At 34.3% G+C, this 27,851-nt stretch overlaps 1 protein-coding gene across 2 annotated transcripts in view; it reads left to right on the forward strand.

Moving 5' to 3' along the window:
• The window catches only part of LOC145686513 (protein dachsous-like), a 147,329-nt gene that overhangs the window by 45,286 nt on the left and 74,192 nt on the right, over positions 1–27,851 (forward strand). For both annotated transcript variants that reach the window (XM_081759896.1, XM_081759897.1), the window contains exons 4-6: positions 8,053–8,118; positions 17,587–17,925; positions 24,921–25,046. In XM_081759896.1, the coding sequence (XP_081616022.1) occupies positions 8,053–8,118; positions 17,587–17,925; positions 24,921–25,046 (531 nt within the window). The remainder of the gene's footprint in view (positions 1–8,052; positions 8,119–17,586; positions 17,926–24,920; positions 25,047–27,851) is intronic.

The raw sequence follows: 27,851 nt of genomic DNA on the forward strand, positions 1-27,851 counted from the left end.
AGCCGCTTCTTTGAATTTAGCGGAACACTCATAGGAAAAACCCAGCAGACGAATCCATTCCGCATCGCCACGCACCACAGCCCTGACCAGGAGACCACCTCTAACAGACTCTCGGTTCTGCTGAACCATTCACTTTCCTCAATGAGATAAGAACAACCCTCTCCTTCTCCTGATAGAATACTAAGAAAACTCGAAGAATTAAAACTCCATATCCATGTTCAAATGGTTCGATGTTGGATCCATGGTAATATAAATGCGAAGTTAGCGCCCTGCTGCAACGAGCAGAGCTCCACCTATAAGATCGGGGTAATCCGCCTGTCACCATGTGGAGATGTCATACGGCATTTGGTATGTCTTGGTCTAACAATCCTAACGGTTCCCTCGTCCCAGGATGGAGCTAAGGAGTCGTGAAGACAGATATTATACGAGCGCAGCTAGACAGGCAAAACGCATATCCTTTATTAAATAATTTATTACAACGTATTATTCACGAACCAAGTGTTGCCACGAACAAGAGCATATGTATTCTTTACGTCAATGAGTTATCGCTACAATAGTCAATTAAATATCGAATAACTACTAGTGTAAAGTGACTTATGTCCCACCTATAATATATAAAAATTACCATATGACCCTGCGAGTTACCGCGGAAAATGTTTCTCATCTGTTTTTCCCCGCAAACTATGTATCTCAGTCTTCGACACTGAATCCCTGTACTCAATACCTTCGATGATCTGGTGCAAAAAACTTTCATTCTTTGTTAGGGCTTGCATTTGCAGAATTCCAGCTAATCTAGCTCCTAGTATGAAAGAAGAACATGTATAGAAAATTTCGTTTCTACGACTTATAGTTTCAGAGATCTGATGAACGGTAAAAAGTATTTAATCTTCCTTCCTATCCACTCTTAGGATAAACAAATCCCAAAATCTGGCGACATAATACCGTATATTGGTACTGATTAGAAAAATTTTTAAAAAAAATGAAATCGGTTAATATCTTCCGTTTGCGCATCGCAGTTAAAGTATACCAAAATGACGAAAATCTTGTGATTTTTAATTTCTTTTGTCTTATAAATAAATAATAGTTAATCGATTCCATGATTTATTTTCTGTAATATAAATTGTATTAAACTGTAAAAAATAGTTATTGTATTTTTTAAATTCACAACAAAACTGAAAATTATTTTCCAAAAAATAACATTTTTCATTTGTATAACATAGTTTAGATTATTTCAGTTAAATGACTGGTTTAAAAAGCAAAATGAACATTGTAAAACCCTTCATGCAACTTTTTTTTTTTTTTTTATTTTTTAAAATTGTACTTAAAATTTAAATAATTTCATCTACAGCTCTTCGCCCATTCGTAAACAGGAATGACCCAGAACTCATCACGAGAAGGTGGCTGCAGTTCGAGTTCCACCCACACCCTTCCCAAACATCCATCCAATGCAGATGTGTTTTACATAATTTAAGTTAATCCTTGATTTTTGTGGATTTTCCACTTATTTTAGCAATGAGGATTCACTTTGAAATGAGATTTTTGGCTGAAGTGTGACATAATAGCTCTGGATTGCAGAGTTGCCCTGATATATCCATCTCTTTACTGAGCACCACATACTTTGCCAGCTGCTTCTGTTACCAGTTTTACATGTCTCTGGATAGCTTGTGTTTGGCAAGGGAATTCTCTTACAACTTCCCAATCGGGTACCATGTCACTCTGTATAAGGAATGATTTCATCATCATTGATTCGACGCAACAATGGAGGAGCAGTGACGACGCCAGAGGGGGGCAAGGGGGCGAGCGCCCCCTAGTAGCTACTTCTGCCCCCCTGACTGCCACCTGGACTGCCCCCCCCCCCAGACTCCTACAATCTTTAAACATTCTACATGAAGTATTTTATATGAGTATCATAACCAATCTCATTGTCAAATTGTAGTCCACTTTCCATGCATTTACTATGGGGCAGATTAGTCTTCAAGCTCTCTTCTTTGAGCGTCTGGATATGCACGCATATTTCTGTTCTCTAATTTAGCGGCTTTTGAGGTAAATTTTAGTTATATTTCTTTCTTATGATTTTTAATTATTATGCCTAGCGAACAATACTAGATTTGGTTGATTTGTTTTCTTCTTATTGGATCAACTTTGATTGGAAACAAAAGAAAGGTAAAACCAGTTACGTAACTTGTTTGTATTTATCCAGGTTTGAAGTTTTCAGTTTCATATTTTGTTTTCAAGGTTCTATAATTCTTTTTACTGAAACATTATTCTCGGCTTTCAATATTCAGAAGATGTGCTTATAACAGCTTAGTATGCAACTATTAGGGCTTAATTTTTGAAGGGGATAAAAAGAGTTGTGTTTTCCCTTCCTGCAAATGATAATAATAAATTTATGGAATTAAATTGATTCTCATTAAAACGTATTGTCAGAGTGCTGATCTTTCGATAGTAATTGGTATATACTAGTGCTCCCTTACTTATTTTGTTTCAAAGTACTGACGTGACGTGTACAATATTGACTAGGAACTGCTGAAAAACTCGTAGCCCAACCCAGAAGGAGTGCATGGTGAAGTTTTACTTCTTCTACACTTCCTCCGAGAGTCAATATACTACCTTGTACAGTGCTCCAGTTTTTGCAGAAAAGTTTAAAAATCTGAAGATTTCCTCGCACTACTGTTCGTAGCACTACCCCTATCAGATCTAAAATGGCGTTCTTTCAAGTGTTATTTAAGTTTGGGAAATAAGTACACGTAATAGTTAGACGAAGCTAAATCTGCGGAATAAGAATGATGATCTAAACATTGAAATCCTAGATTATGCAATGTCAGTTGTGTTCGCAGGGGCTTGATGGACAGATGTATTCTCCTGAAGGAACAGAATTCCTTTCTTTTCATTTTCCGTGGCGTTAAACTTTGAATTTTTCTTTCAGTTTTGTAAGTAATGTAGAGACTCTGGATTAAATATCTGACCGTTGCGGAGGTAGTCTATGAGTACGACTCCATACTTATCCCAGAAGAATGTTGCAAACAGTTTCTCAACCTACTTCTGTGTCTTGAACTTCTTGGGGCGAGGGAGAAATGAGTGCTACTACTCCATTGACTGTGTTTCGATTCAGGACCATAGTGGTAGAACCATATTTTGTCCATGGTTACTATTCGTGAGCGAAATTGATCAGCATTAGGGTCAAATTGGAAGAAGACTTCTCTTAATGCCGTCACTCTTTTATTCTCCCGACAGATATTTTGGGAACCTATTATGTCGAGAACTTGAGTATACCCAAGCCATTCTGATTTATACTACCGACAAGTTCCTAAGAAATGCCCAGAATCTCTGTCACAAGTTTTGATGAGAAGGTAAAAACTGAGAAAGCGGGGTGCAGCCAGACCTCAGACTATAATAGGTATATCGTGAGTTTACTATGCACTTTAAGAACTATATAAATAATAGCTTAAATTATTTTTGTCACTCAAAAACTGGGGTGGCCTAGGCCCTCCGGCCCCGGGTTATGTTCACCACTGGCTGAAATGCTGTAATTTTCAAGAATAATGTAACATCCATGACTTCGAGAAGAGTCATTGCTTTTAATCATCCTGGATGTAAAGCATAATTTGTTGAGAAATCGCCACGTTTATACTAAGCCACTTATTTTTTCACCACTGTATATAACGGAGGAGAGTCCCATGGTGTTTCACTGATTTCCTAATTAATTTACTTCGGTGACTTTCCTTAGTGAAACAAAAATCTTATAACAGTTAGGATCTGGATGTTCATGAAATTCGCTATTTGAGCAAACATAATAACTTCAGAGGCCTGAGAAACAATAAGAATTTCATTATTAATATGAAAATTTGAATTTGTACATACAGGGATATGTTTTCCTAAATTACGGTTTCATTTTTTCTACCTAGTACCTACACTCCTTCTGGATTGGACTACGACATTTTCAACAGCTCCTCGTAAATTCTCTCTCTCTCTCTCTCTCTCTCTCTATATATATATATATATATATATATATATATATATATATATATATATATATATATATATATATATATATATAGACCCCTATATATATATATATATAGAGAGAGAGAGAGAGATAAGTAGCATATAATTACTAGACGAATGTGTTACTTGTAGCATACGCGAAAGTAATTCATGTTTAGGCTTCAAAAGTTTCATTAAAAAATATTTCATGTGCAGACCTTACTTATTTGTTATTTACAAATTTTATTAAAATAACTTTGCTTTATAATCATATAGGTCTAATATAAAAACAGCAACGAAATACACAATGTAATGTAAAATAAGTCAAACGTGATAAATATGTCATTTTTGGTAAGGCAAATAGCCCCCCCCCCGAAAATGTATCTGCCCCTCCTTGGCCCCCTAAGAACTTAAAGCTGGCGTCGTCACTGTGGAGGAGAAGATATTTGCAGGTCGACCAGTCAATCATTTCAGTATAATCTTTAGCACCAAAATTGAGTTTGGGTGGTATGAAGTTCCTGATTGTCTTTCCTTTAGTTTTTGCCTGTCTTATCTTTATTATTCGTCTAAGAGCAAGTTCTCTAATATATTTCTTATCGTCCGTTATCATAGCCAAGAGCAAGTTTTCTGGATGGGCAAAAAATGCGTTTCTCTCAATTACAGGCTCTACCACTTGCCGAAGAGTTTCAGGGAGTTGCAATCTTGTTGTAGCAATTGCTTTCAAAAGATGTTTCGAACAATCTGAAAAAGAATGACTTGTTTTGATTTTAAACCACAAAGGCACGTACGAACGTAATATAAAAAGTACCAATTCTTTAAGACCTTCTGAGGGATTTTCAGTACTGATGTACAACCTAAGAATTCTGTTTGCGGTTGTCAGCCATCTTGAGTGTGACATAGGGCCAGGGTCTCGATAGGACAAATCTTTTGGACATTCCCCTGCATTTACTGATCTTGAAATATCTAAAAGGTACTGCTGATCAATTTGCTGAGAATTTGACGGTCTGCTTCAGGGATTATGCAGTCAACTCTTTCAAATTCAACTACAGGTAATCTTTCACAGCCATTAAGCAGTTGACCGATCGGCCCACTAAAGGTTTTAGGACCTGTTGTTTCCCTGTCAACGTGTTGAAATAAGTGGTGGCGGAGAGGCAACTCATTAAAATGGAGAAGACGTACAGCCCACTGCAACGGTCTATCTATATGAAGTTCAATTTGCCCAATTATACCATTTTTCCATCCTGTATTGGTAACAGTACCATCACAGCCAACAACATCTAATTCGTCCAAAGAAATGTCAACTTCAGTCAAGTAGGAAATTATGCTAGAAGCGATATCAGTAGAAGTTCCCGATGATGGAGAACGTGGCCAATATATGTCGACCCAGGTTCTTGAATGATAGTGTAGTGCTCCTCTTTTTGAAGTCTACGAAATTACTTAGAATCACGTTCTTCAACTACCAAGGTATCATCTTTGCGCCCATCAAAGTATAGACCGCGAATCAGAGTATCAGGTTTACACTGCAAAGATCTCCTGATATGGCTTTTCTCTCTCCGTATTTTATTTTCATCGACCACGTGAGAATAGTCCGTGTCTGTCACCATTCCAATATCTTGTAGAACGCTGGAAGCAATTGCAGCAGTAGCACGTTCAGATACACCAAACCTATCACTATTTAGCGCCGTTGTCTGCAGTTTTATTCTCATTTGCCATTCTGACGGAATTTTGGTGGGATATCTGGGACGAACTCGTCATTTTCACTTTCACAGAACTCGGAAGAGCCCGAACCGTTTTGTTGAAGTCTTGAACTGAAACAATCTGTAGGGTCGTTTTCAAAAATGGTTGATGAACTCGAAGGCGTATCATTAAAAACACGTTTATGTTTATAATTCCTTCTTCTCAGTCTTGAAGTTAGCCTTTTCGTTTCTTGAAGATCTATTGATCCAATTTTGCCCAAACCACACTTCCTTTGAAAATAGATGAATCGTAACTCAAGGGCAGGTATCTTCTTAGACTTTTCACACTTGCACTTGATAGAAATTAAACATTCACACAAATCTTCTGTCTTATCACACGTACAGTTCAAAATGATAGGACATTTACATGCTGCAACATTAAAAAATAACGACAATGATCTTTGCTTGAAGTCTGCAATCTTCTTTGCAAATATTGGCTTGTTCAAATCACGATCGTACGACTTTCTCAGTTCATAGTAACTGTCATGATACGCAACAACAAGCTGCATGATCCTATACTCAGTAACGGTAGGAATGGACGCTCTATCATAAAAGTTTTTTTTATTATTATTTTTCTTGCTACTATCCCAGCAACTTTTGAAAAGCTCACTTTTGCATTGTTTGTTTGTGAGTACAATTGTAGTCTTCCTTGAAAACAACACCGAAGTACATCTTCATAGGTAGGCTGTTTAGTTAGTGGAAATGACCAAAAAGAGGACACTCAAAGTTTTGCCTCGTAATCATCTTCGAAGCTTCCATTGTAGCGCTACGAAAGATCAACGGAATGCAGCAAAAATACTAAGCACTATAATTCAATATTATAAAGAACAACTAATACGAATGTAATAACACAGCTAACACTGAAGAAGACTTCTGCACAACGCCACACTTAATCACTAAGTGAGGAAATGACGAGGACGTGACGGACACGGAATGCGTGTGAAAACTTGCAGCATTCAGCATCCAGCAACAATGCTCGAACACTCTCAAAGTCAAGCTATCTTGCAGAAGGGGAGGGGAAGTGGGATTAAATCAAGTAAATTGTCGGACTGCGGTGAAATATTTCCCTGCCAATCTGCTTGTTTTTTAAACCAATCATTTAACTCATATGTGCAAAATTACCCCGGACATAAAATATGAAAAAGTCATTTTTTTTTTTGTAAAAAAAAAGTTTTCAGTAAAGTTGTGCAATTGGAAAACATAAAACAAAACAACACACTGTAACTGTTTTTATACTTTACTACAATTTATATTAACGAAAATAAATCATGGAATCGATTAACTATTATTTATTTATAAGACAAAAGAAATTGAAAATCACAAGATTTTCGTCATTTTTGGTACAGTTTAACTGCGATGCGTGAACGGAAGATGTTAATCGGCTTACCCTTATATATATATATATATATATATATATATATATATATATATATATATATATATATATATATATAGATAGATAGATAGATAGATAGATAGATAGATAGATAGATAGATAGATAGATAGATAGATAGATAGATAGATAGTTTAAGCCCCCACTCCCCTTATGAAATGACATTCTGAAGACCTTATCTTATTTGCAGCATAGGGTGCAAAGAAAATATTTATAGAAAACTTTAGTGTTCAACACATTATAGTTTCGGAGATCTAGCTAACACCGAAACAATATTTAAGCCCCACCTCCATCCTACTAAAAGATATGTAATTCCTGAAACTTCATCTTGTTTGCAAGCTAGGATACAAGAAAATACTTATACTAAACTTGAACGTTCTGCACTATATAGCTTCAAAAAAAATTAAGTCACCATTTCCCTTAGGATGCAAATCCCAAAACCTCGTCTTGTTTGCAGCTTAGGGTGCAAGGAGAACACTTTTATAAAATTTCAGTGTTCTATGTCTAATAATTTCGGAAACTTAGCGAACGGCAAAATAAATCACTCAACCTCCCCCCTCCTCCACCGATTCTCTCTTAGGATACGTATTGTTCAAAACCTCGTCTTATCTACAGCCTAGAGGGCGAGCGGAACGTAGCCACAAAATTTCGAGGTTCTATGCGAGGTAGTTTCAGAGATCTGTTGATAAGTGCATCAGTACATTTACTCTTTTCATATATGTATAGGTATATTATATTTTAGTGCAAGCTAAAAAATTAGTAGCAGTAAAAAATTAAGTTGCACTGAAAAATAAATCGATTAAAATATTGGTAATGCATGCTGTTTCTGTGTAGTGTGTGATCATACCCCCACGTTCTGTTATTTTTTGTACTTAGTATGTAATCGGTATTTTGTGAAAATATTCTCTTACTAAAACACATCTTTTCTCTTATTCTAGAATTGTGGTCAGATAGCTGAAGGTATTTCAATAATTGAAAAGAGTAATCCTACTCCTAACAACAAGGTAAGAACTGAAATCTATAAAATCCAACTATAAGTTATGCATTGGCAATGTTGTGTATAGTGAGTTCACTTTCTGATAGTGTACGCATAGGTTAAAACTCAGGTAGTAAATAGTGTCTTAAAAACCAAGTAAGAGTCCTGGTTTGAATCCTATTTAAATAATAGAAATACTAAATTCACAATCTTGCTAAAGCACAGTCCAACCCACTTGTATATAAGTACGAAAACGTGTAAATAAGCTAATGTCCTTCGAAATTATGTTTTCTCCTTATTCATTTATACTACTATTATTATTATTATTATTATTATTATTATTATTATTATTATTATTATTATTATTATTATTATTATTATTATTATTATTATTAATGCATGGGGTTCCTGGTTTGATCCCAGCTCACGCCAAGTGAACTTTGTGGTGGACAAACACCGTGTGCGTGGGCTTCCTCGGGGTTCTCCCGTTTCCTCTCACTTTCTTCATTCCACTATTTCATTTATTTCTCATCACCACCGTCTCCTTTACCTATCCGGCATAACCGTGGGCACAATCTGTAATATTAACTTGGAGAACCTTTAATATATGTATATTATTTAATAAGTCAAAATTTTCAATGAATACTCCCATCTTTCTCAGTGATATCGTCTTAAAACATTGACTGCAAACTGTAACTCACATAGGGTTGCCATTCGTCCCGGAAAATCCTGGACTGTCACGGAATCGGGAGCTGCATCCCGGCGTCCCGAAAACATTTAATGTCCCGGATTTCAGCGAAGAAGAAAGGAAGGAAATGTTAATTTTTTTAAGGTTTAGGTATATAATTATTCTCTTCAACTTCTGAGTATCGCAATTCAAAAGTTGAAAAAAAGTTAATACTTAAAAGGGGAAATATTTAAAGAGCTAAAAAGGACGTTTTTAGCCAGACTTAGGCCAATTGGATTAAACACATCTTGCGAAGAATTTGTCTTCTTCATTGATGGATTTAATTAAGTTTACGATTTAACTATTTTGACATTGAACGAAGCATTTGTTTCATTAGACCAGAGACAAAAGATTTTACAGCTCAATTTTATTGTTATCTTTAGTACTCTGTTTCAATTTGCATCTTGCTTCTGAAATGATTTAATAAATTAGTATATAACACTTCCTTTTATTTTAAGCATTTCAAAGATCCTCGTAATTTAGTAGAGCCCTGGATTTTCATTTTTGAAATATGGCGACCCTAAATTCATATCATGTATGACATCAATCGTTATGATGTAGAAATATCAAACAAAAACCTTTCTTCTAGAAATAAAAATTATATATACACAAATACCTTGCTATTATTAGTAACAAAAGTTCCACTCTTAAATATCTCAACTTTGACGGGACCACTCTAAAGCTTTTCTTGAACTCCAAACTTTCCAATTTGGTCCACATGTACTATACAGTTACAATCTTGAGACAATAAATAGTAGGGTGGGCCGAAAAAATCAAAAGTTGATGAATCGACTTCCGATAGTGCGGTAAACTTGCCTCATGACCTCAAAACAACGTATGCGAGATTTCAACGAAATCGGTTAATATCTTGAGGTTTCTCAGAGCTGCCAAAAATTTGAAAATTAATCAAAACACGTTTTTTTAAAAAAAAAGTATTTCATAAAAGTTTTACATTAAACAACTTCCGACAGCAATTAAAATTCACTTTTAATAGTCTTTAGCAACAGTAAAAAATTTCAGCTACGTCAATGAATATCTTTAGTTGCCTCAGAACTGCCAAAAGATAACAAAATTTTACCAAAAAAAAATTTTTTAGACAAATTTTCAAAATACTGTTTTTGGTACTAATTTTATTTCTTAAAAGTTTTACATTAAACAGCTTCCGACAGCATAATGAATTCACTTTTAATAGTCTTTAGCAACAGTAAAAAAATTCAGCTACGTCAATGAATATCTTTAGGTTCCTCAGAACTGCCCAAAAACAAAAAAAATCACCAAAACCCACTTATTTGACAATTCAGTTCTTAAGTTCATTGTTCATTAGTTTTTAGTTTGCACTGTAGTCAGATTTGTGATCAAACTTCGGAATTGCCGCCTGACTAGCCAGTTTTGCACGAATGAATCCGTCCCTTCTCTGGGAACCACATACCATATGGGAAGCTTCTGTGACCACCTTCACACAACGCTCAACGGCCTGGGTGTGGCACAGAAAGGCTGAAAATTCTCAGTCCACAACTGTTTCCTTATTTTGGATCAATGACTTGATAAAGTCTGTCTCCACATTCTGCATGACTGGAGGCGAGGTAAATTTGCAGTTCATCCAGTCAATAATATCCACATAATCTGTTCCATCGAAATTGATTTTAGGAACTTCAAACATTCTGATAACACTCTCCTCTTGTTCCCTTGCTTTCAGAATTCTTCTGAGACCCAACTCTCGAATGTGCGCCCTATTGTCGGTCACCATGGAGAGGATAATGTTTTCCGGATGAGCAAAGAACGCGTTTCGGGAGATGACCTTATCCACTACGTTCTTCAGGTTCATTGGCAAATATCTACTGGTCTGAATTATGTTCCAGAGATTACGGGCTCCGTCTTGGATTGAATGATGCACTTGATTGTGAACCATCCGGGTACGTAGCACTTCATGACGAACTCTGCCAGTGTCTTCAACTGAGGTGATGGATTCTCTGTTGCTGTCGTAAGCCATCGGGAGTGTGACAGGTGCCCTGGAAAACGCCTGGACAAATCGTCACTGCAAACTCCGGATTTCACTGCTTGAGAAATTTCTAGCAGGTACTTTTGGTCAGAGCTAAGGTCATTCGCATTGACGTTAGGTAGCTCACAATCTATGGTTTCGAAGGTCGTTACTCCCAGGCTCTGACATCCCTCCAGTTGCTGACCAATCTCACCCCCATAGGATCGTGGACCTCTGGTTGCACCATCCAAGTGCTCAAACAAATGCCTCAACGGAAGCTCGTTTAGGTGCAGAAGGCATATCAGTCACTGAAGGGGTCTGTTAAGCTTCTCTTCCAGGCGGCGAATAGTCCCACCTTTCAAACCTGTGTTGATAGCCGTACCATCACAACTTACAGCGATAAGGTGTTCCAGATCGTCCCCAATATCCGCCATGTAAGCAGTTATGCTTCTGAAAATGCTATCACCTGAGCCAGATGAGGGTGTAACGTGGTCGACATACTTCGATCCTGGCTCCTCGATAAGAAAATGTGCTCTTCAATCTTGCTCCTCCGGTATGACTTAGACTTTTCTTTCTCAATGTATATAGTTTTGTCTTTCCTTCCGTCAAAGTAAAGACCTATCACCTTGGTGTCGTTTCCAGCTTGAAGCGAACCTCTCACTTTCATCTTCTCTCTTCTAATCTTATTCTTATCGATTACAAGTAGCCTACTGTTTCACCTGGTTTCACGAGCTTTAGATCTTGCAGAGCACTTGTGGCAATAACTGCCGTGGCACGGTCCGAAACGCCGAATCTGTCACTAGCCAAAGCTGTTTTCGCCAGATGGAAGCGCATTTGTGATGTCGATGACGATATGTTTTGTATTGTGAGACTGTTCGTGCGGGCGATTGTAGCGGTCCTGTCAGACGAGCAGGGCTGGTCGTCAGTTTGCTCGCTTACTGTTAGTGCTTCAGACAGATCCATTGCCTGCATCTCCTCTGAATTTGAATCTGAATCGTCTTCCTGCATGTGCATAGTTTCGCATTCGAAGTTCGGCTGATCGGTAGCCTCCATTCGGAGAGTCCTCTCTTTCCTTATGGAATCACATTTCCTTCTGTCTACTCTACGCTGAATCCTTTTAGTTTCATTCCTGTCCACGGAGCCAATCTTCCCTTTCCTCGCAGTCCTCTGGTCCAAAACGAGGGTTGCTCCAGTGGAGAAACCTTTTTCATTTTTTCACAAGTGCAGGTTTTGAAATCCTTGCACTTGCAAGCAGCTAGTCAAAAAGTTTTCCCCCAGCTTCCCTGATGAATTCATCCAGTTTAGCGGCATATTGCGGTTTCTCATTATCACGTTTGTAGTTCTTCTGTAGTACCTGATATTTCAATGGAAGCCTTTAATCATCTTGATAACTCTGTCGTGACTAACAAATTGGATGGAATACTTTTGGTACAATTCCTCAACTTTTACTGCAACTGTTTCGGCAATAGCAGAAAAAGTTGGGTCCTTCTTATTGCCTGCAGCATTTATAATGTTGAACCTCTCTTCTAAGCAACATCGCAGTACATCGAGGATAGTTGGAAGTTGGCAAGGATTCAAGTCCTTTGGCGGTCCGATTATCGGACACTCCATTTCGCTCCGCAATACTTTGCTTGACTTTGGCCTAGAGATCACGGACTCGTTTTTGTCTACTAGCTTGCAGGAGGCCATTCCGACGTTAACTCTAATTTCTTACTGTACTAAAATAACAAAACTTTTTACCTCAATTCCTTGGCTTGCGTTCAAAGAAAATGGAACAGACCAACACGTTTTATTTCAATGTTGATTTAATAATTAATATCTAACTGCACTAAAATAAAAACAAAACTTTTAACCTCACATTGAACGCCACGTATTGATTGTTTCTGATTTGTACGTACAACACTCTTCTCAACCGCTCGCTAACAATTACCAGTTCCAACTAGTTTACTCTTTACTACGTACAGTGTTGCCAACTCAACAATTGGCAATTTATCTAAAAAATCAGAATTTGTTTTACTGGCATAATTAAAATATTATAAAGATTTTCAAATAAGTAGGATTTTGGTGAAATTTTATCATTTTTTGACAGTTCTGAGGAACCTAAAGATATTCATTGATATAGCTGAATTTTTTTACTGTTGCTAAAGACTATTAAAAGTGAGTTTTAATTGCTATCGGAAGTTGTTTAATGTAAAACTTTTATGAAATAAAAAAAATTTAAAAAACGTGTGTTGAATAATTTTCAAATTTTTGGCAGCTCTGAGGAACCTCAAGATATTAAGATATTCGTTGAAATCTCGCAGACGTTGTTTTGAGGTCATGAGGAAGTTTACCGCACTATCGGAAATCGATTCATCAACTTTCGATTTTTTCGGCCCACCCTAATAAATAGTACTAACCTTCTTCTATTAGTGCTGTTTATAGACTCAAGGTTGCAATAACATTTAGTTTTTAAGTTTAAAAGAATATTAATTTTTATTTATGTATTAGAGATTTAATTTTATCCATATTTTGAAATTGAGTTTTTAGACATTAAAACGCGTTCGTTATAAACTTAATTTCAATAATCCCCGCATTTAAGATAAGGGAAGTTGTAAAGCAAACCAATCCTGTCCAGATTCTATCTTTGGTTTCAAATTTCAGAGAAGGTTGTATTTTATGAAGTTCGGTAATCGAATAATCGCAAAATTTCGTCTGAATTTATCATGTATAAATATGTTATATATTTATTTATAACATTTATGTATTCATTATATATATTGTGATGTGTACATTCATAGCACTTTCCGTATTTAGTGTTAGTGAAGCGAGAATTTATGTCTTAAAGTACTGCAGTCTTGGAGTTTTAAAAAATAATTGAAGCGAGCGTTTCTGAAGCTTCTAGTATTCGAATAGATTGGCATTTGTGTCTGTCCGTTCCTCTGTTCGACTATAACTCTCGTATAATTGACCGATTTTGATGAAATTTGACATTGCCTTCCTTTCAATTACAGAATTGTGGCCATCAGCATGGCCACAAGGTTCCACTTTTGGACAGACTGTGTATTTTCTTAACAAATAATCATCATGCAAAATTATTATTTTATTCACGGCAAAGGATAAGTTATTTTTCTTGCTTGGCTCTGAACGCTTCCGAGCTGGTGAGAAACTCTGTTCTTTCTTCACCCGCAGGTGTTCCTCAGACTTATCGTCTCTGATGATAATACAAAGAAATCGTTGTTTCTGAACCGAACTCTTATCTCATTATCAGAGCGCTTTGAAACAGCAACTTTTTTTCTTTCCCTGAGTGAAGTTACCAACTCATGGTTTTCGCTATTGAGACTGTTTTGTATATATTCTTCATAACAATAATTATTAATATTTGGAAATCTTTTTAAACACGAAGTTGTTACAGTGTAAACAAGTGCGCGTTGAACGTTGCATTCCCACGCATTAACGTTTCGTTATCTCAACCATCGTGAGAACAGTGCTCGCAGCCTGCATGAGTCGCAGAGAGAATGGTTAAGTCACACTATTGCCAATGTGCATTCTTTTTTACTAAACTGCTTTGTATCGAACTATGAGGTAGAATCCTCAAAGTTGGTCTGCAACACTTGTTTAATTGCAATCTCCAGGTTTTCGCTCCCACAAAACTAAAACACGTGTTGTCAGAGCTATTAAATCTACCACCACTATATTTGTAGTATGTAGAGATATACAAACTTTTGTGTTTCTCTTATTAAATTTTAAAATACACTACCAACCAGAAACACGATAATCGGAATTTTCCCAAGTGTTGGCAGAAGCGAGGAGTTGGCGTCTAGTACCGAGTGAAGGAGGAACGCAACTCTCCTGCAGACAAACTTACTTGGGTGTTAACATGGGACGGCTAGGGAAAAGTATTAAATATTTGATGGAATTATAGTTTCAGCATCAATTGAAAAGTAGACAAAGTGTTTCTTGCATAAATACTTTATAAATGCATCATCTTTGAAGTTGCGGAGCCTCGTCGGAAGCTAGTGTTCCCTCCAACCCCTACACTCATTGTCCCTATTTCGCAGTGAAAGCTCAACTTCAATGTGAATAGTGATTTAGTGAAAGTGATCACAAATATAACGAAAGGGCTATATTTTCAGTGTCGTCATTTACCATATATATATATATATATATATATATATATATATATATATATATATATATATATATATATATTCGTGATATTAAGTGTTTTATATTTCCCAAGTGTGTGCGCAATTTCACTCGCTCAAGCATTCATGCTATATTAAGTGAAAATTTTGTGTTGTTAATATATTTTCGTTTACTTTGTACATATACATATCTATTCAATAAATAGGAATTCATCCAAGGTAATATTCTCTTTTTATTTGTGTGTGTGCTAATACTTATGGATCGTCAGCTTGACAATCGTATATATGCAAGTATGTGCACAAAAGTAAGTATGATTAAACCTAAGTTTCCGAACCACTGAGGCTACTCATGTCAAATCGCTTGTCTTATCTTATTACTGTCAATTTGCGCTTAGACAGGACACGAGCTCTGACCTGAATTGTTATCAAGTGTTTCTTTAGGGAATACTCTGGAAGCCAGTACCCAAGGGAGACGGTAGGAAGCAGAATTAACAATATTGTTTGGGCTTGAAATCCATCAAGTATAAAGGAGTGAAAGGAGGTAAAATCAACCCCATGTTGCAAGTTTACAAGTATAGATGAAAGACAGTTTCCCAATATAAATCACGAAAGAAATCGATTATAACAAAACTGGATGTATATTTTCTTTATGCCATCGTAAATATTCCCTCAACTTGGGGTTAAAATATAAAAAATAAAAATTAAAAAAAATAATAAAAGTGTGAATTAATCCACACACCCAACCTCAAATTCGAAAAATATTTTCCATGATAATTTTGGTTAAAAAGGGGAAATATTTAAAGAGTTTCGAAATGTGGTGGTGGAGGAAAATGGAGAAGATAAAATGGACAGAGAGTGTAACAAACGAATATGTTTTAGAAATGATAGGAGACAAAAGGACACTTTTAGCCAGCCTTAGGCCAATTGGATTGGACACATCTTGCGAAGAATACCGTCGTAGAAGGAAAGATGGAAGGAAAGCGAGGAATAGGAAGACGAAGAATTCAACTGATCGATGATTAGAAGAATAGAAGAAAATATTGGGAGTTAAAAGAGAAAGCTGAAGTTTAAAAAACGTGGAAGAAACTAAATAGTTTTCTCTGCACATGTCCCTGTAGGCGTTTAATAAGATCTCTGCATTTCTTTCAATTGTTCTCCTATCATCTCCTATTAAATTTAGTCATCAGTATACGCCATAACCTGGTGAATACCATTCAATTCTAGGCCCTGGTTGTTATCTTTGATTTTTCTTACAGCGTACTCCAGGACAAAGTTGAATAATAATGGCGACAACGCATCTCCTTCTTTCATGCTATTCTCGACGTGAAGGCTCGTGGACAAAAAATTTTCTATTCTGATTTTACTTTGGGATTCATTTAAATACATCTTAATTAATCTAACTAGTTTTTTTTCAGTATTCCAATATCTGTAAGAATATTGTACTATGTTTCCCTCTTAACCTAGTCGTAGGCAGTGGCGTCATTTAGGGGGGCAGGGAGGGGCATTTGACCTCCCCCTGAGTTTGCGATTTATATAGATTTCATCAATAGAATAGTAGTAAGTCAGTGAAAAACGCGAAATTTTACTTATATCAAGGGGTCTTGTCCCCCCAAGCCAAATCTGAAATGACGCTACTGATCGTAGGCCTTTCTAAACTCAATAAATAAATTATGTACCGAGATATAGTATTCCCATTTTTATCGAGTATTTTTTTTCGATCGTGTATTAAATATCTTGTCGATAGTTGATAGATTTTTGCCAAAATCCGCGCTGATAATCTCCAATAATTTCATCTGCGTATGGGGTCAAACTTACTAATAGAATATTCGAGAGGATTTTGTAGGATGTTGACAGAAGAGAGATGAAATGATAATTATTACAATCAGTTTTAACGCTTTTCTTTACATTTTTTTAATTAGATTCCGCAGTCTGATGTTTCTAATTTTTCTTCTACACCCAAGACTAAAAGCTGTTTACTTTAAGAGTGAAAACCGAAAAACAATGATTCTCTTAAAGTAGTTTAAACAATTTTATTTATATTTCAAAAGTCCGTATTTCATTAATATCAATAACGTAGCATAATTTATTTTTCTCTTAAAATTTCAATAAAAACGTTCTATTCGCGTGTAGGTTTCGTTCTAACCAGTGGCGTATTAAGGGGGAAATTTATCGGGCTCAATCCTCCCTCGAAATAAATGTGTTATATGCTATAACTTCTTTAAAATTTGTCGGTACCCAAAAGGAAAAATATAAGTGCTTATTCACGTGTTGTGCATAGCCCCCCCCCCGAAACAAAATCCTAAATACTCCACTGGTTCTAACTATTTTTACAACTATTTTCTTTTATTTGAGGAATAAATATTTTAATATTTACTCTAGAAGGTAGACTAATCCATTTCTTTCTGAAGAACTCAAAAGGAGTTGGTTACTGGTGCAAGTCGCTTTGAACAAGTTTTATTGATTCACATACAATTTTGTTTATGTTTCTTTAAGAAATATTTCAGTAATAACTATATCTTTAGAGATTATTTTTTTGTAGTTTAAAAATGAAAGCAAGAAAGGTTTTTGTGGTTCCCGTATCATTGAGTGTTTATGTTCTATACCAGTGATGATGAGAATAATAAGTATTAATTCTTTTTTTATTTTCCTTCTTTTTCTTTACAGACAATGATTATATACCTGCAAGACAATACAAATAGCTATCCACCTGTATTTTCACGAAGTTCATACGAAGTAGATATACCGATGCCTTTCCCTCCAGGTATTGTAATATCAGGCACTTGTACAGGCTCTTTTATTATGATCCAAGCGACAGATAGTGATGTGTCTCAAAATGGACAGATACATTTCCAAGTAGACAACGATAAATTTGAAGTAGCTACTGAATGTGTTGGTGGTAGTTGTGACAAAAGTTGTGGACAAAAAGAGACTCCACAATACGTTGCCGTTCTAAAGGCTAAAGGATATATTGGTGAAAACGTAACGCTTACAATAACAGCTTCGGTAAGTATTATTATTATTATTATTATTATTATTATTATTATTATTATTATTATTATTATTATTATTAGTATTAGTATTAGTATTAGTATTAGTATTATTATTATTATTATTATTATTATTATTATTATTATTATTATTATTATTATTATTATTATTCAAAACATAGATTTTGTAACAGCAAATTAATTGTAACTAATCCAGCTTAAAGTTATCAATGGACCAACAATTCAATAATGATTCAGAAACTTACGCAGTAAAAGTCTATATTTTATAAATAACAGTAAAGTTTTGACGGATAATTTCTGTCATTTTTAACGATATTGAAAAAACTTCCATTGCAATCACATCACTTCTTGTAATATAAACTTCAACATTTCTGACCCACTATTTTAGGGACCTAATTTTTCATTTTCTTTACACATGCAAATTGATAAACGTTTTTATGTATGAAAGTTCTTTGTTAAAAAAAGAAAGAAAGAAAGAAAGAAAAACTCGTATATCTCACCACGTTAAGTGGAGTTTATAAAGATATGTGTGAATGTGAAGATTCTAATTTTGGTATGACCTCTATGATATTACTAAACAAAATTTATGTAAGAATCAGGGACTATATCAGAGACGCTAAGGAACATAATGCACCGGTATATATGTCTTTATAAACATACGTAGCATTCCAAACACAACATGCAATACAGTGTACTTGGAATTCCACTAGAATAGAACTTAAAAATTGGAGTAGAATGCAAGATTATTGGGTGTTTTTCTACTTCTCACTCACTTGTAAATTTTGTAGATTATGTATTATTTCATAGACGGTTACGAATAGAAAAAAAAGATAATAATAAAAGACGCCATTCCTATCGCAGTTTCCTGATAGTCCATGTGCCATACCATGGGCTTCATAAGGTAACCCCGATATGCAGTGGCCACAGTCAACCTGCAAAGCCAGAATCGCACTCGAATCTTCTGTCACAACCACGGAGCTCAAGCACAATAAGCCGTAAGGGTTATCAACCGGATACATACCTCATACTTCTTTCTTAATCGTAGTGTACTAACATGTTTAATATCCTATAGATACTAACACGGGAGAATTTTCACCCACATAATTTTTTTGGTGCTTAATTTTGAAAAATGCTAAGATTTTCAATATGTGACGAATTTGCAAGATAATATAGTTCTTATGACATATTTTTTATAGTAAAAAGTAAATTTTGCATTAAATGTTTTCTTTACAAAATAAGATTTTTTTTCTTTTGATGTGTTACAATGTCAATTTTTTTTTTAAAAAAAAAATAAAAATTCTAAATAAATAGTTTAATCCAAAATTGCACACAATACTATTGATAACATAATAAATTTACTATTTATATATAAAAGTTTTTAACATAACAAGTGTGCAATAATATATAAAAATTGTATGTGAGATGTGAGAGATCATAAAAGTAAATTTTGTATTACATGTTTTCTTGGCAAAATAAGATTTTTTGATGCGGTCTAATGTCAATTTTTTGAATTTTTTTTTAACTTCTAAATAAATACTTTAATACAAAATTGCATACCATACCCCTATAGGAACAATAATAAAGATTCTATAGATATTAACACGGGTGAATTTTCACCCATGTTAGTACTCATCGGTTAAACATACTCCTCTATTTGGTTCCACCACTCCTTTGAACATTCCAGGATTTGTACTTCGATACTCTAAGAGCTGTGAATTCGAATCCGGGTAGTATGACTGAAAGTAGAAGTTACGTACTCTAGAAAAGGAAGGAAGAAAAATAAAAACTAGCTACGCCAAAATTTATTGGAAAGAAAATAAGCTAAATCAACTTATTCTTGCGTAACGGATTTTATTAACTATTTATGGGATATTAAGAACTTTCATATTTATGCTCGGTTCTGCTTCCTTTGGCAGGAAACAAATTGTATATTATTCGAAACTTCACTCAACGAATTTTATTTGTAGAACCACATAACACTTAGTAATCGCTCCTATCTTAACTAAATTAGTGTCAAATTTAACAGAAAAGTTCTAATTATAAAAATAATAATAATAATAATAGACTTGCTTTTATTACTGGAGAAAATATTTACACACTTCTTCTAAATAATTAAAAATGTAAATGCACTTTTCAGTCGGCTAAAAATAATCATTTCATCCTAATTGTAAGCATAGAGAACCATTTACTTTAAATGTCTCTGTACACTTACATTCCATTATTTACATTTCCCTTATTTAAAGTACTTTTGCTTACATAAAAGTTTGAAATTTATTAGTACTTATAACTTCGTTTAAATACTCGGCCTCCTCAAGGAAGGGGGAAGAACAGGAATCGAAGATAACAATAACCATCTTCGTGACTACTCTACATCTTCTTTTTCCATAAGCACAGGAAAACATCAGCACTTACATACTAACACATTTGTATATAATCTTAAACCTGCACAAACAATTATACATACATAATAAATAAAACTCATAACAGAAACAAGACATTGGTCGACAATCTTAGCAATAGTCAGAATTCCACGAAACTATGGAAGACATTATGTACTCATTTACTTTTCTTCAATATTAAGAATTTTTAAAGAAAAGGTTTATCTTAGTAACTTTCATATTAACAACACTTAATTAAGGATACTTAAGTAAAGTAGTTCCATTCACGAGAACATATACAAGAAGTGCTTTTAGTGTAAGTCGAAATGAAAAATTTAAAAATGCTTGTTTTATATCAAAGCAGCAGTCTATTTGTTGTAATTTAAAATACGGTTTACGACATCGGAAAATAAATAATAATAAAAGCAAGTTACAATTTGGATCTCCTAATATTTGGCGTTACTACGTGTTTATGTTATCGTTGTTATGTGATTTAAATCCCCTTCTTCCCCAGTTGAATAAACGTAATATTATATCTGGAGGTATCTTAAAATGGACCCAGCGAGGAACAAATTGTTTAGTTATCCACAGCTATGTACAACAGTATTAATTCAATACTAAACTAAAAAATATGAAGAACTTAAAATGACAGAGGAATAAAACAAATGTTTAAATTCTGAAGAAATATTTACCATTTCTAGTCACTGAATTAGCAGTAGACTACAGAAAAGTTCTCAGGAATGTCCGGTAAAACAGACATTAATTCGTACTTACTTGCGCGTAGTCTTACCAAAAGGAATTAAATCGGGTATCCACACAAGTTCTGTCGTCCTTCTGCACGATTTAGAATCAAAAGATCTTGTAACCAGCACGACGTTTCTATCTTGGAAACATGAATGTGTTCTCCGCTGATCTTCCCTCTATCTACTTGTACCAAGAGTTGAACCTCGGGTTCAGCTACTAGGCGACTCACATCTTCGTATGTACATCACGTCTTCCTACTGAACCTTTCAGAACTTCGTAACTAATTTTGAGATAGGACTAGTAAACATCTTGCTTTCTTCGGAGTATTTCTCGTGATTTTCCACTCAAACCCAGTGTTTTGGGTAACGTAATAGGGTTTTCTTGGGAACTTTCTAGCTATCTGAATTATTTAGCAATTTTTCTTCTATCTTAACAATTTATGATGTATAAACTCACTCTTTCCGTGAATTCTTCTTGTGCTTCAATTTTCTTCTCAGTGAGGCCTATCATTAAAAAATGTGATATTTGATATTAAGGTGGATTCACACTATTAAGAACTGGTAAGGAGGGAAGTATATTACAACTTACAGGAGGAAGGAGGGAGGCTTCTTTGGTTCGTAATAAGCGATAGATTTTGATTCGCTGAAAAATAATCAATCAAATCAAAAAGAGAATACTTAAATTGATTGATTGCATATACAGAGATACATAGTTCATCTAGGGCTTATGACGGAGTGGGATTCTATTGGCGGGATCGGAGCAGGACATGCAAGAACATATGGATGAAGTCTTATGCATGCATAAAAAAGTGAAACCGCCCTCTCAGCTCCACCCCCTCCCTGATGATGATGGTCCGCTACATGGTGGGGGAGAAATGGAAAGAAAGTGGTAATAGAAAAAGAATAAAAAGAAAGTAAAATACAGCATGGGATTGAAAGCATTGAGCTAAGACAGAAATACTTAAAAATCAACTGAGGAAAAAAGTAATAAAAATGTACAGAAAGGGTAAGAGACTACTAGATTTCGCAAAGGTAGAAAAGAAAAAGAAAGACAACGAAGAAGGAGTAGCGTGTAATATCAAGGGATGCAATATGAAGTACATAAAAAAAGATGAAGTAGAATTTAAAAGAAAGAGTAAATCAATAAAAAGACCTATGAGAATAAAAAGAGACCAATGAAGAGTACAAACATGTAATAGAAACAAGACATGAAATAAATTGGGAAGGAATATAATTAAAAGCGTTATAAGGAAGTTGAAGGAGGCAAAATTAATAAAGAAAGAAAAAAAGAAAATTTACGAATTGGACTAGTGAACGATCTATGAAATAAATCGTTAGTACGATTGGAAAAGAAAGAGAAGGATAGAGATGAAGTGGCATACGTAAAAGGATGGAAACATGAGTTTATTTGTAAGGTGATATAGTTTGGACAGGGAATGAAAATAACAGTATTTAATAGAAACAAAAACGGTAGATATAAACAAGTGTTTGAAGTGTGGGACCCCGGAAGTTGTTTATTTTGTAGTTAATTAAAGTAGAACTCCTGGGAAAGTGAAATAAAATAAGATGATTGGTTATAGGCATAACCTTCTCTCATTCTAAATGTATTTTTTCCAAGTTCTGTTCTTGGAATGAACCTTCATAATGTGGTTGATGAAGCCAATGGTGAGACGCTGAAACTGTAAATAATTTTTATACAGATATTGCTTTAATAATATATTGTTATTTATTCTCAGTATATACAATATGGCTTTTAACAAATGATCACGTATATGTGAACCAATTTCTTCGAATCTATTAATTAAAAGACCGTGTGCATGGGTTTTCTCATGATTATGACGTTTCCTCTCACTTTCTTTATTTCACCATTTCGTTCATTATCATAATTACAATCTCTCTCAGCCTCAGAGCATAATTGTGATACAATAACACGGAACAAAACTCCGTTAATTAATAATTTAGAATAGATCTTTATTCTATAGTATTATTTCTATTTCTTCAACTGTCACATTTTCTTTCCACTATGAAATTACCCGTTCGTGAATTCTCGTGCTGCTCTCTTCCTTTATTTCATTCTCTTTCTTTCTTTCTTTCTTCAATACACTGAAGCTGAACTTTCTTCAATACATTATAACTTTAATGGTTTTCATAGTCATTAGATGTGCTTCATACTTGAAACTTCTGGTAGGGATTCTGTAGTTTAATCAAAAAATGAAATGAAATCTTTAAGTTTTACATCCCATGGTTATGCCGGTTAGGCTAAAGGAGACGGTGATGATGAGAAATGAATGAAATGGTGGAATAAAGAAAGTGGGAGGAAACGGGGGATCCCGGGAAAACCCACGAACACAGTGTTTGTCCACCACAAAGTCCACACGGCGCGAGCTGGGATCGAACCAGGGACCCCAAGCACCGGAGGTGAACGCTCTACCACTGAGCCACCGCGTCCCCGTAGTTTAATCAATGATGTATGTAGTAGTTTGTTTATTGCTATTATAGCAAGTGTTTCTTTCTTCAATTAGATGTTGCGAGACTAAAATTTATTCCCATACTGATCAAAAGACAGACCTGTCTCTTACAAGCTGTTGTAACGTTATTGATGTAAAAAAGAGTTACAAAATGTTAGATCTCTGAGCAACTACAACACGCCAGTACTTGTTCTTGATCACTTTAAAGTCAGCACACATCGGGAGGCACGGTGGCTCAGTGGTAGAGCGCTTACCTCTGGTGCGTGTGGTGCCTGGTTCGATCGCTGGACAACATCGTACTCGTGAGTTTTCTAGGAGTACTCTCGTTTCCTCCCACTTTCTCATTCTACCAATTCCTCTATCATCATTCACTTGATTTAATCATCGTCTTCCTTAGCCTAACAGGCTTAATCGTGGGACATTAAACTCAAAAGAATTCATTTCATTTTCATTTTAAAGTCTTTACAGATGCAGAGCAAGCAGGTCTTAAAATACTCCCGCTAAACGATAGTGAACTAATTTCATTAACTGCTACCAACCGATATTACCTACACAATAACTGTAGTCAAAAATCTGTTGGATTAGCATGTAAACAGTACAACGATACTTGTATTTCAACCTTTATTTGTATTTGTGGGCAGAATATACTTTTAAATTATACACAAGCTATTCAAGAAAAGGGAGAAGAAGTATATGAAAAAAAGGATATGTAGATGTAATTTCTTTGCAGTTGATTTACGTTGCTGTTTTGTTATAATAAAGATTTGTTGTCATAGCAACGAAGAATAAATAAGATATAATTCCGGATCCATTTTATGTAAACTACATGCCCAATTTAAGGAGTGAATTTATTTATTTATTTTATTTTTTTTATTTTTTATTTATTTATATTTTTATTTTATTTTATTTATTTATTTTTTTTTTTTTTGTGATGTGCCATAATAAAAAGTAATATTTAAAATGCAACGTGTAAAATGTTTTATGATGGTTTTCGTAGCCTTGCTTGTATGAAACTAAAAACTGAGGACCTTTGAGTAACGACGTTCTATATATATATATTGGTGGGTCATCGCAAACTTAATTTTGAATAAGTATCGTTATAACAGTAGACGAAACCTAGATAGATTAAACAATTACTATGATAGGAAATGGTTGAAGCAAATTTCATCAGTTGTAAGAGGAAAAGGGAAACATGATAATATCAACCACAAAAAAGGCATTAATCCTGAGATACAAACTTTCCCTTCGTTACAACTAATAATATACCTATGCGATCATTAGAGAAACATGAATTATTGTTAAATTTTGAAAGCGGAATACAGAATTAAAATATATAAATATTGTTTATCATGTTATAGTGATATGTTTTCATATAAAAGTTATTCTTGGTTTAAATTTCAGAACCCAAATACTGATGACGCAAAGCCTACTCCAACAACTGTTACACTGAGAAAAAGTAATAGTGCTCCTGAATACAATCCTCCAGCGTTTAAGCATCCGTTATATAGAGGAGAACTTACACTAGAGGTATGCTAATTTTACATGTCTAATAATAATAATAACTATGCTATGTAACTTTATGTAATACATATTTTGATTTTTAAGATATGTAAAGCATATTCTATGTATGATCAATAACACGAAACTGGATACTAAGCCCTAAATTAGTATATAAAAAGGAAACACTCTAGAATGGATCCCTCCTTGATGATTTATTCAGAGATATCAAGAGAAGTATTACGATGTGCAGAGAATCATGGGTACTTTTTGAATTGTACATTATATTATTTAAACTAGATAGAATATGTTTCAAGAAGAAAGTAATAATAATAATAATAACATTCATTCAAAAATACTTACATCAAAAGCAGCCAAAATTATCAAGATGTAAACGTTTCGGAAAAAAGTTCTTGCCTTCTTCAGTATGTATCTTTTCAGAAAATTAATGTTGATAGTGAAATTACATTCCGTTGATTATTTTCTTCCTAATGGTATACGAGATGTAGTTTCAAAATCAATGTTAGTTTTCTAAAAAGATACATGCAGAAGAAGTCAATAAATTTTGCCGAAACTATATTTAGATAATGTTGGATGCTATTGGAGTACGCATTTTTAAATGAATATTGAATATGAATGCTATTAACTCAAATAAGCCTTCTAACTAGTGAATATGTTGTATTGTCGAACAATAGAAAATGACTTCTTATATGTTACTGAAAGATGTATTTAAATTGGTCAATTCTTCTGAAATTCTTAGGAAATTAAAGTTTAGAAAGGAAAGAAGTCTACGAGTTTTTTGCTGGCTACTGCACATTTCGCTTTATGGAAATGATGAAATATTAAATATATAGTTAAACTGATATTAGGGCCATTTTTTTTATTACAAAAATATACAAAAGTAATTATATTCAGAAAAAGATAAAAATAAAATAAATATATATCACAATATTGCAAGCGATGATGATATTTAGTAAGAAACAAGCAAAAAGGCTAATACTCAACGCAAAAAATAGCAGAGTTTTCTCCTACATGTAAGAAGCGGTTTCGGAAGAACCTTCTTCCATCTTCAGCTTCACTCATCGGCACGGTGTGCCGGAGGTCCGGGTTCGAGTCTCGGACCAGTCAGTCACTTTTTCATTCTTTGTATTAGAATATGTTTCACATAAGAAGGTAATAGTAGTTTCATATCTTTCACAGTCATTAAAAATACTTACACAAAAAGCAGCCAAAATTATCTAAATGTGAACATTTCTGTAATTGAATTTTAAGTAAGTAAAAGGTTCTTCCAAAAGCACTTCTTACATGTAGGAGAAAACTCTGCTATTTTTTGCGGTGAGTATTAGCCTTTTTGCTTGTTTCTTACAAAATAAATACACGTTTAGAAAAGAGAGAATCTACAATGGATTATATTATCTTCATAAACTGGTAATAGCATTCAAGAAAAGTCGAAGATATTCTCAAGAAAGTTGGTAAAGCAATATAATTTTACAAGAAATAAACACCTCACTGAAGTACTTTGTATTCATGCTCTCTAGGAATAATGACAGTATTCAAGAGAGAACTGAAATAATTTCAGGAAAATTAATAATGAATTAATAATATAATATTCAAAAAGAGAGACTTTACTATAGTACTTAATATTCGGCAGTACTTTATATTCCTCCTCTGGCAATCTTTATAGTATTTAAAGGGAATACAGTAGGTGATCAGTTAACGAACATAATGCTTTCAAAGATGATGTTCACTACCGGAATTGTTCATTAATCGATCATTAATTTACCATAGACTTTTATGTGAATTTGATTAATTCGTTCTGATGACTTCCGCCGAAGAAATATAAATAAAAATAAAATAAAGGTAATAAGTAAATAAATAATATATATGCATATGTAATGTATTCATCTTAGACGAATAAAGTTTTATATCTATCTGTCTATCTATCTATCTATCTATCTATATATATATATATATATATATATATATATATATATATATATATATATAAACTTCAGAAAAGCGCCTACAAAAATTCAGAGAATAGAAATCAACTAGCCCATAGAAAGATTTTGTACACAGCTATTGGAGTCTCGTTCCAGAAACCGTTTACTTTATAGATGTAGCCGAATAGAAATCAACTAGTCCACAGTAAGATTATATATACAGCTATCCGAGTCTCGTTCCAGAAATCGTCTGCTGTATGGATGTGGCCTTGTGTAGCTTAGTCGCTAACATTCTCATCTTCGATGCGAGCGGTTACGATTTTGATACCAGGTGCAGACACTCGATCAGAAAGGTGTAATAGTTTTTTCAAGTCAGCAATCCTGAGCTAGGTTTTTTTTCTCATTCACATGAGGTAAATACTGGGATGGTACTTAATGTAAGGCCCCAGGCTGCTGCTTTTCTTCCTTGCCCTTTCCTCGGAAATTTTACTTGCCGAGGGACGACATTCCTCATATGTAACGGGATTTAGTGTTGTGAAGGCCTGAAAAAAACGGAAATTTTGGGTTAAAAAAACAGTTTTTTACAGTTTTTTCCCGGGCTTGGAAAAAATGGAAAGTTTGGGAAAAATATATGAAAATTATTTTATATTTACTAGTTTACAGTTAAGATCATTGAGTATTTATGTTTCTTGTATTAAAATAAGGAAATTTTGTGGCAACAAATATCTGTGCAACACTCATCCAAACACTTTATGGCTGCTAGTTAGCACGTGATAGAATGGAGTTATGGCTACAAAAGAAACTAAAATATAAACCTAGTTAGATTAACTAATGTAGACGCATTTAAATTACCTTAAGCAATCTTATGAAATTCCCACTTGATGGCAGGGAA

This window comes from Thermobia domestica, chromosome 5 (assembly GCF_964235325.1).
Source record: "Thermobia domestica chromosome 5, izTheDome1.hap1.1, whole genome shotgun sequence".
Lineage (NCBI taxonomy): Eukaryota > Metazoa > Arthropoda > Insecta > Zygentoma > Lepismatidae > Thermobia > Thermobia domestica.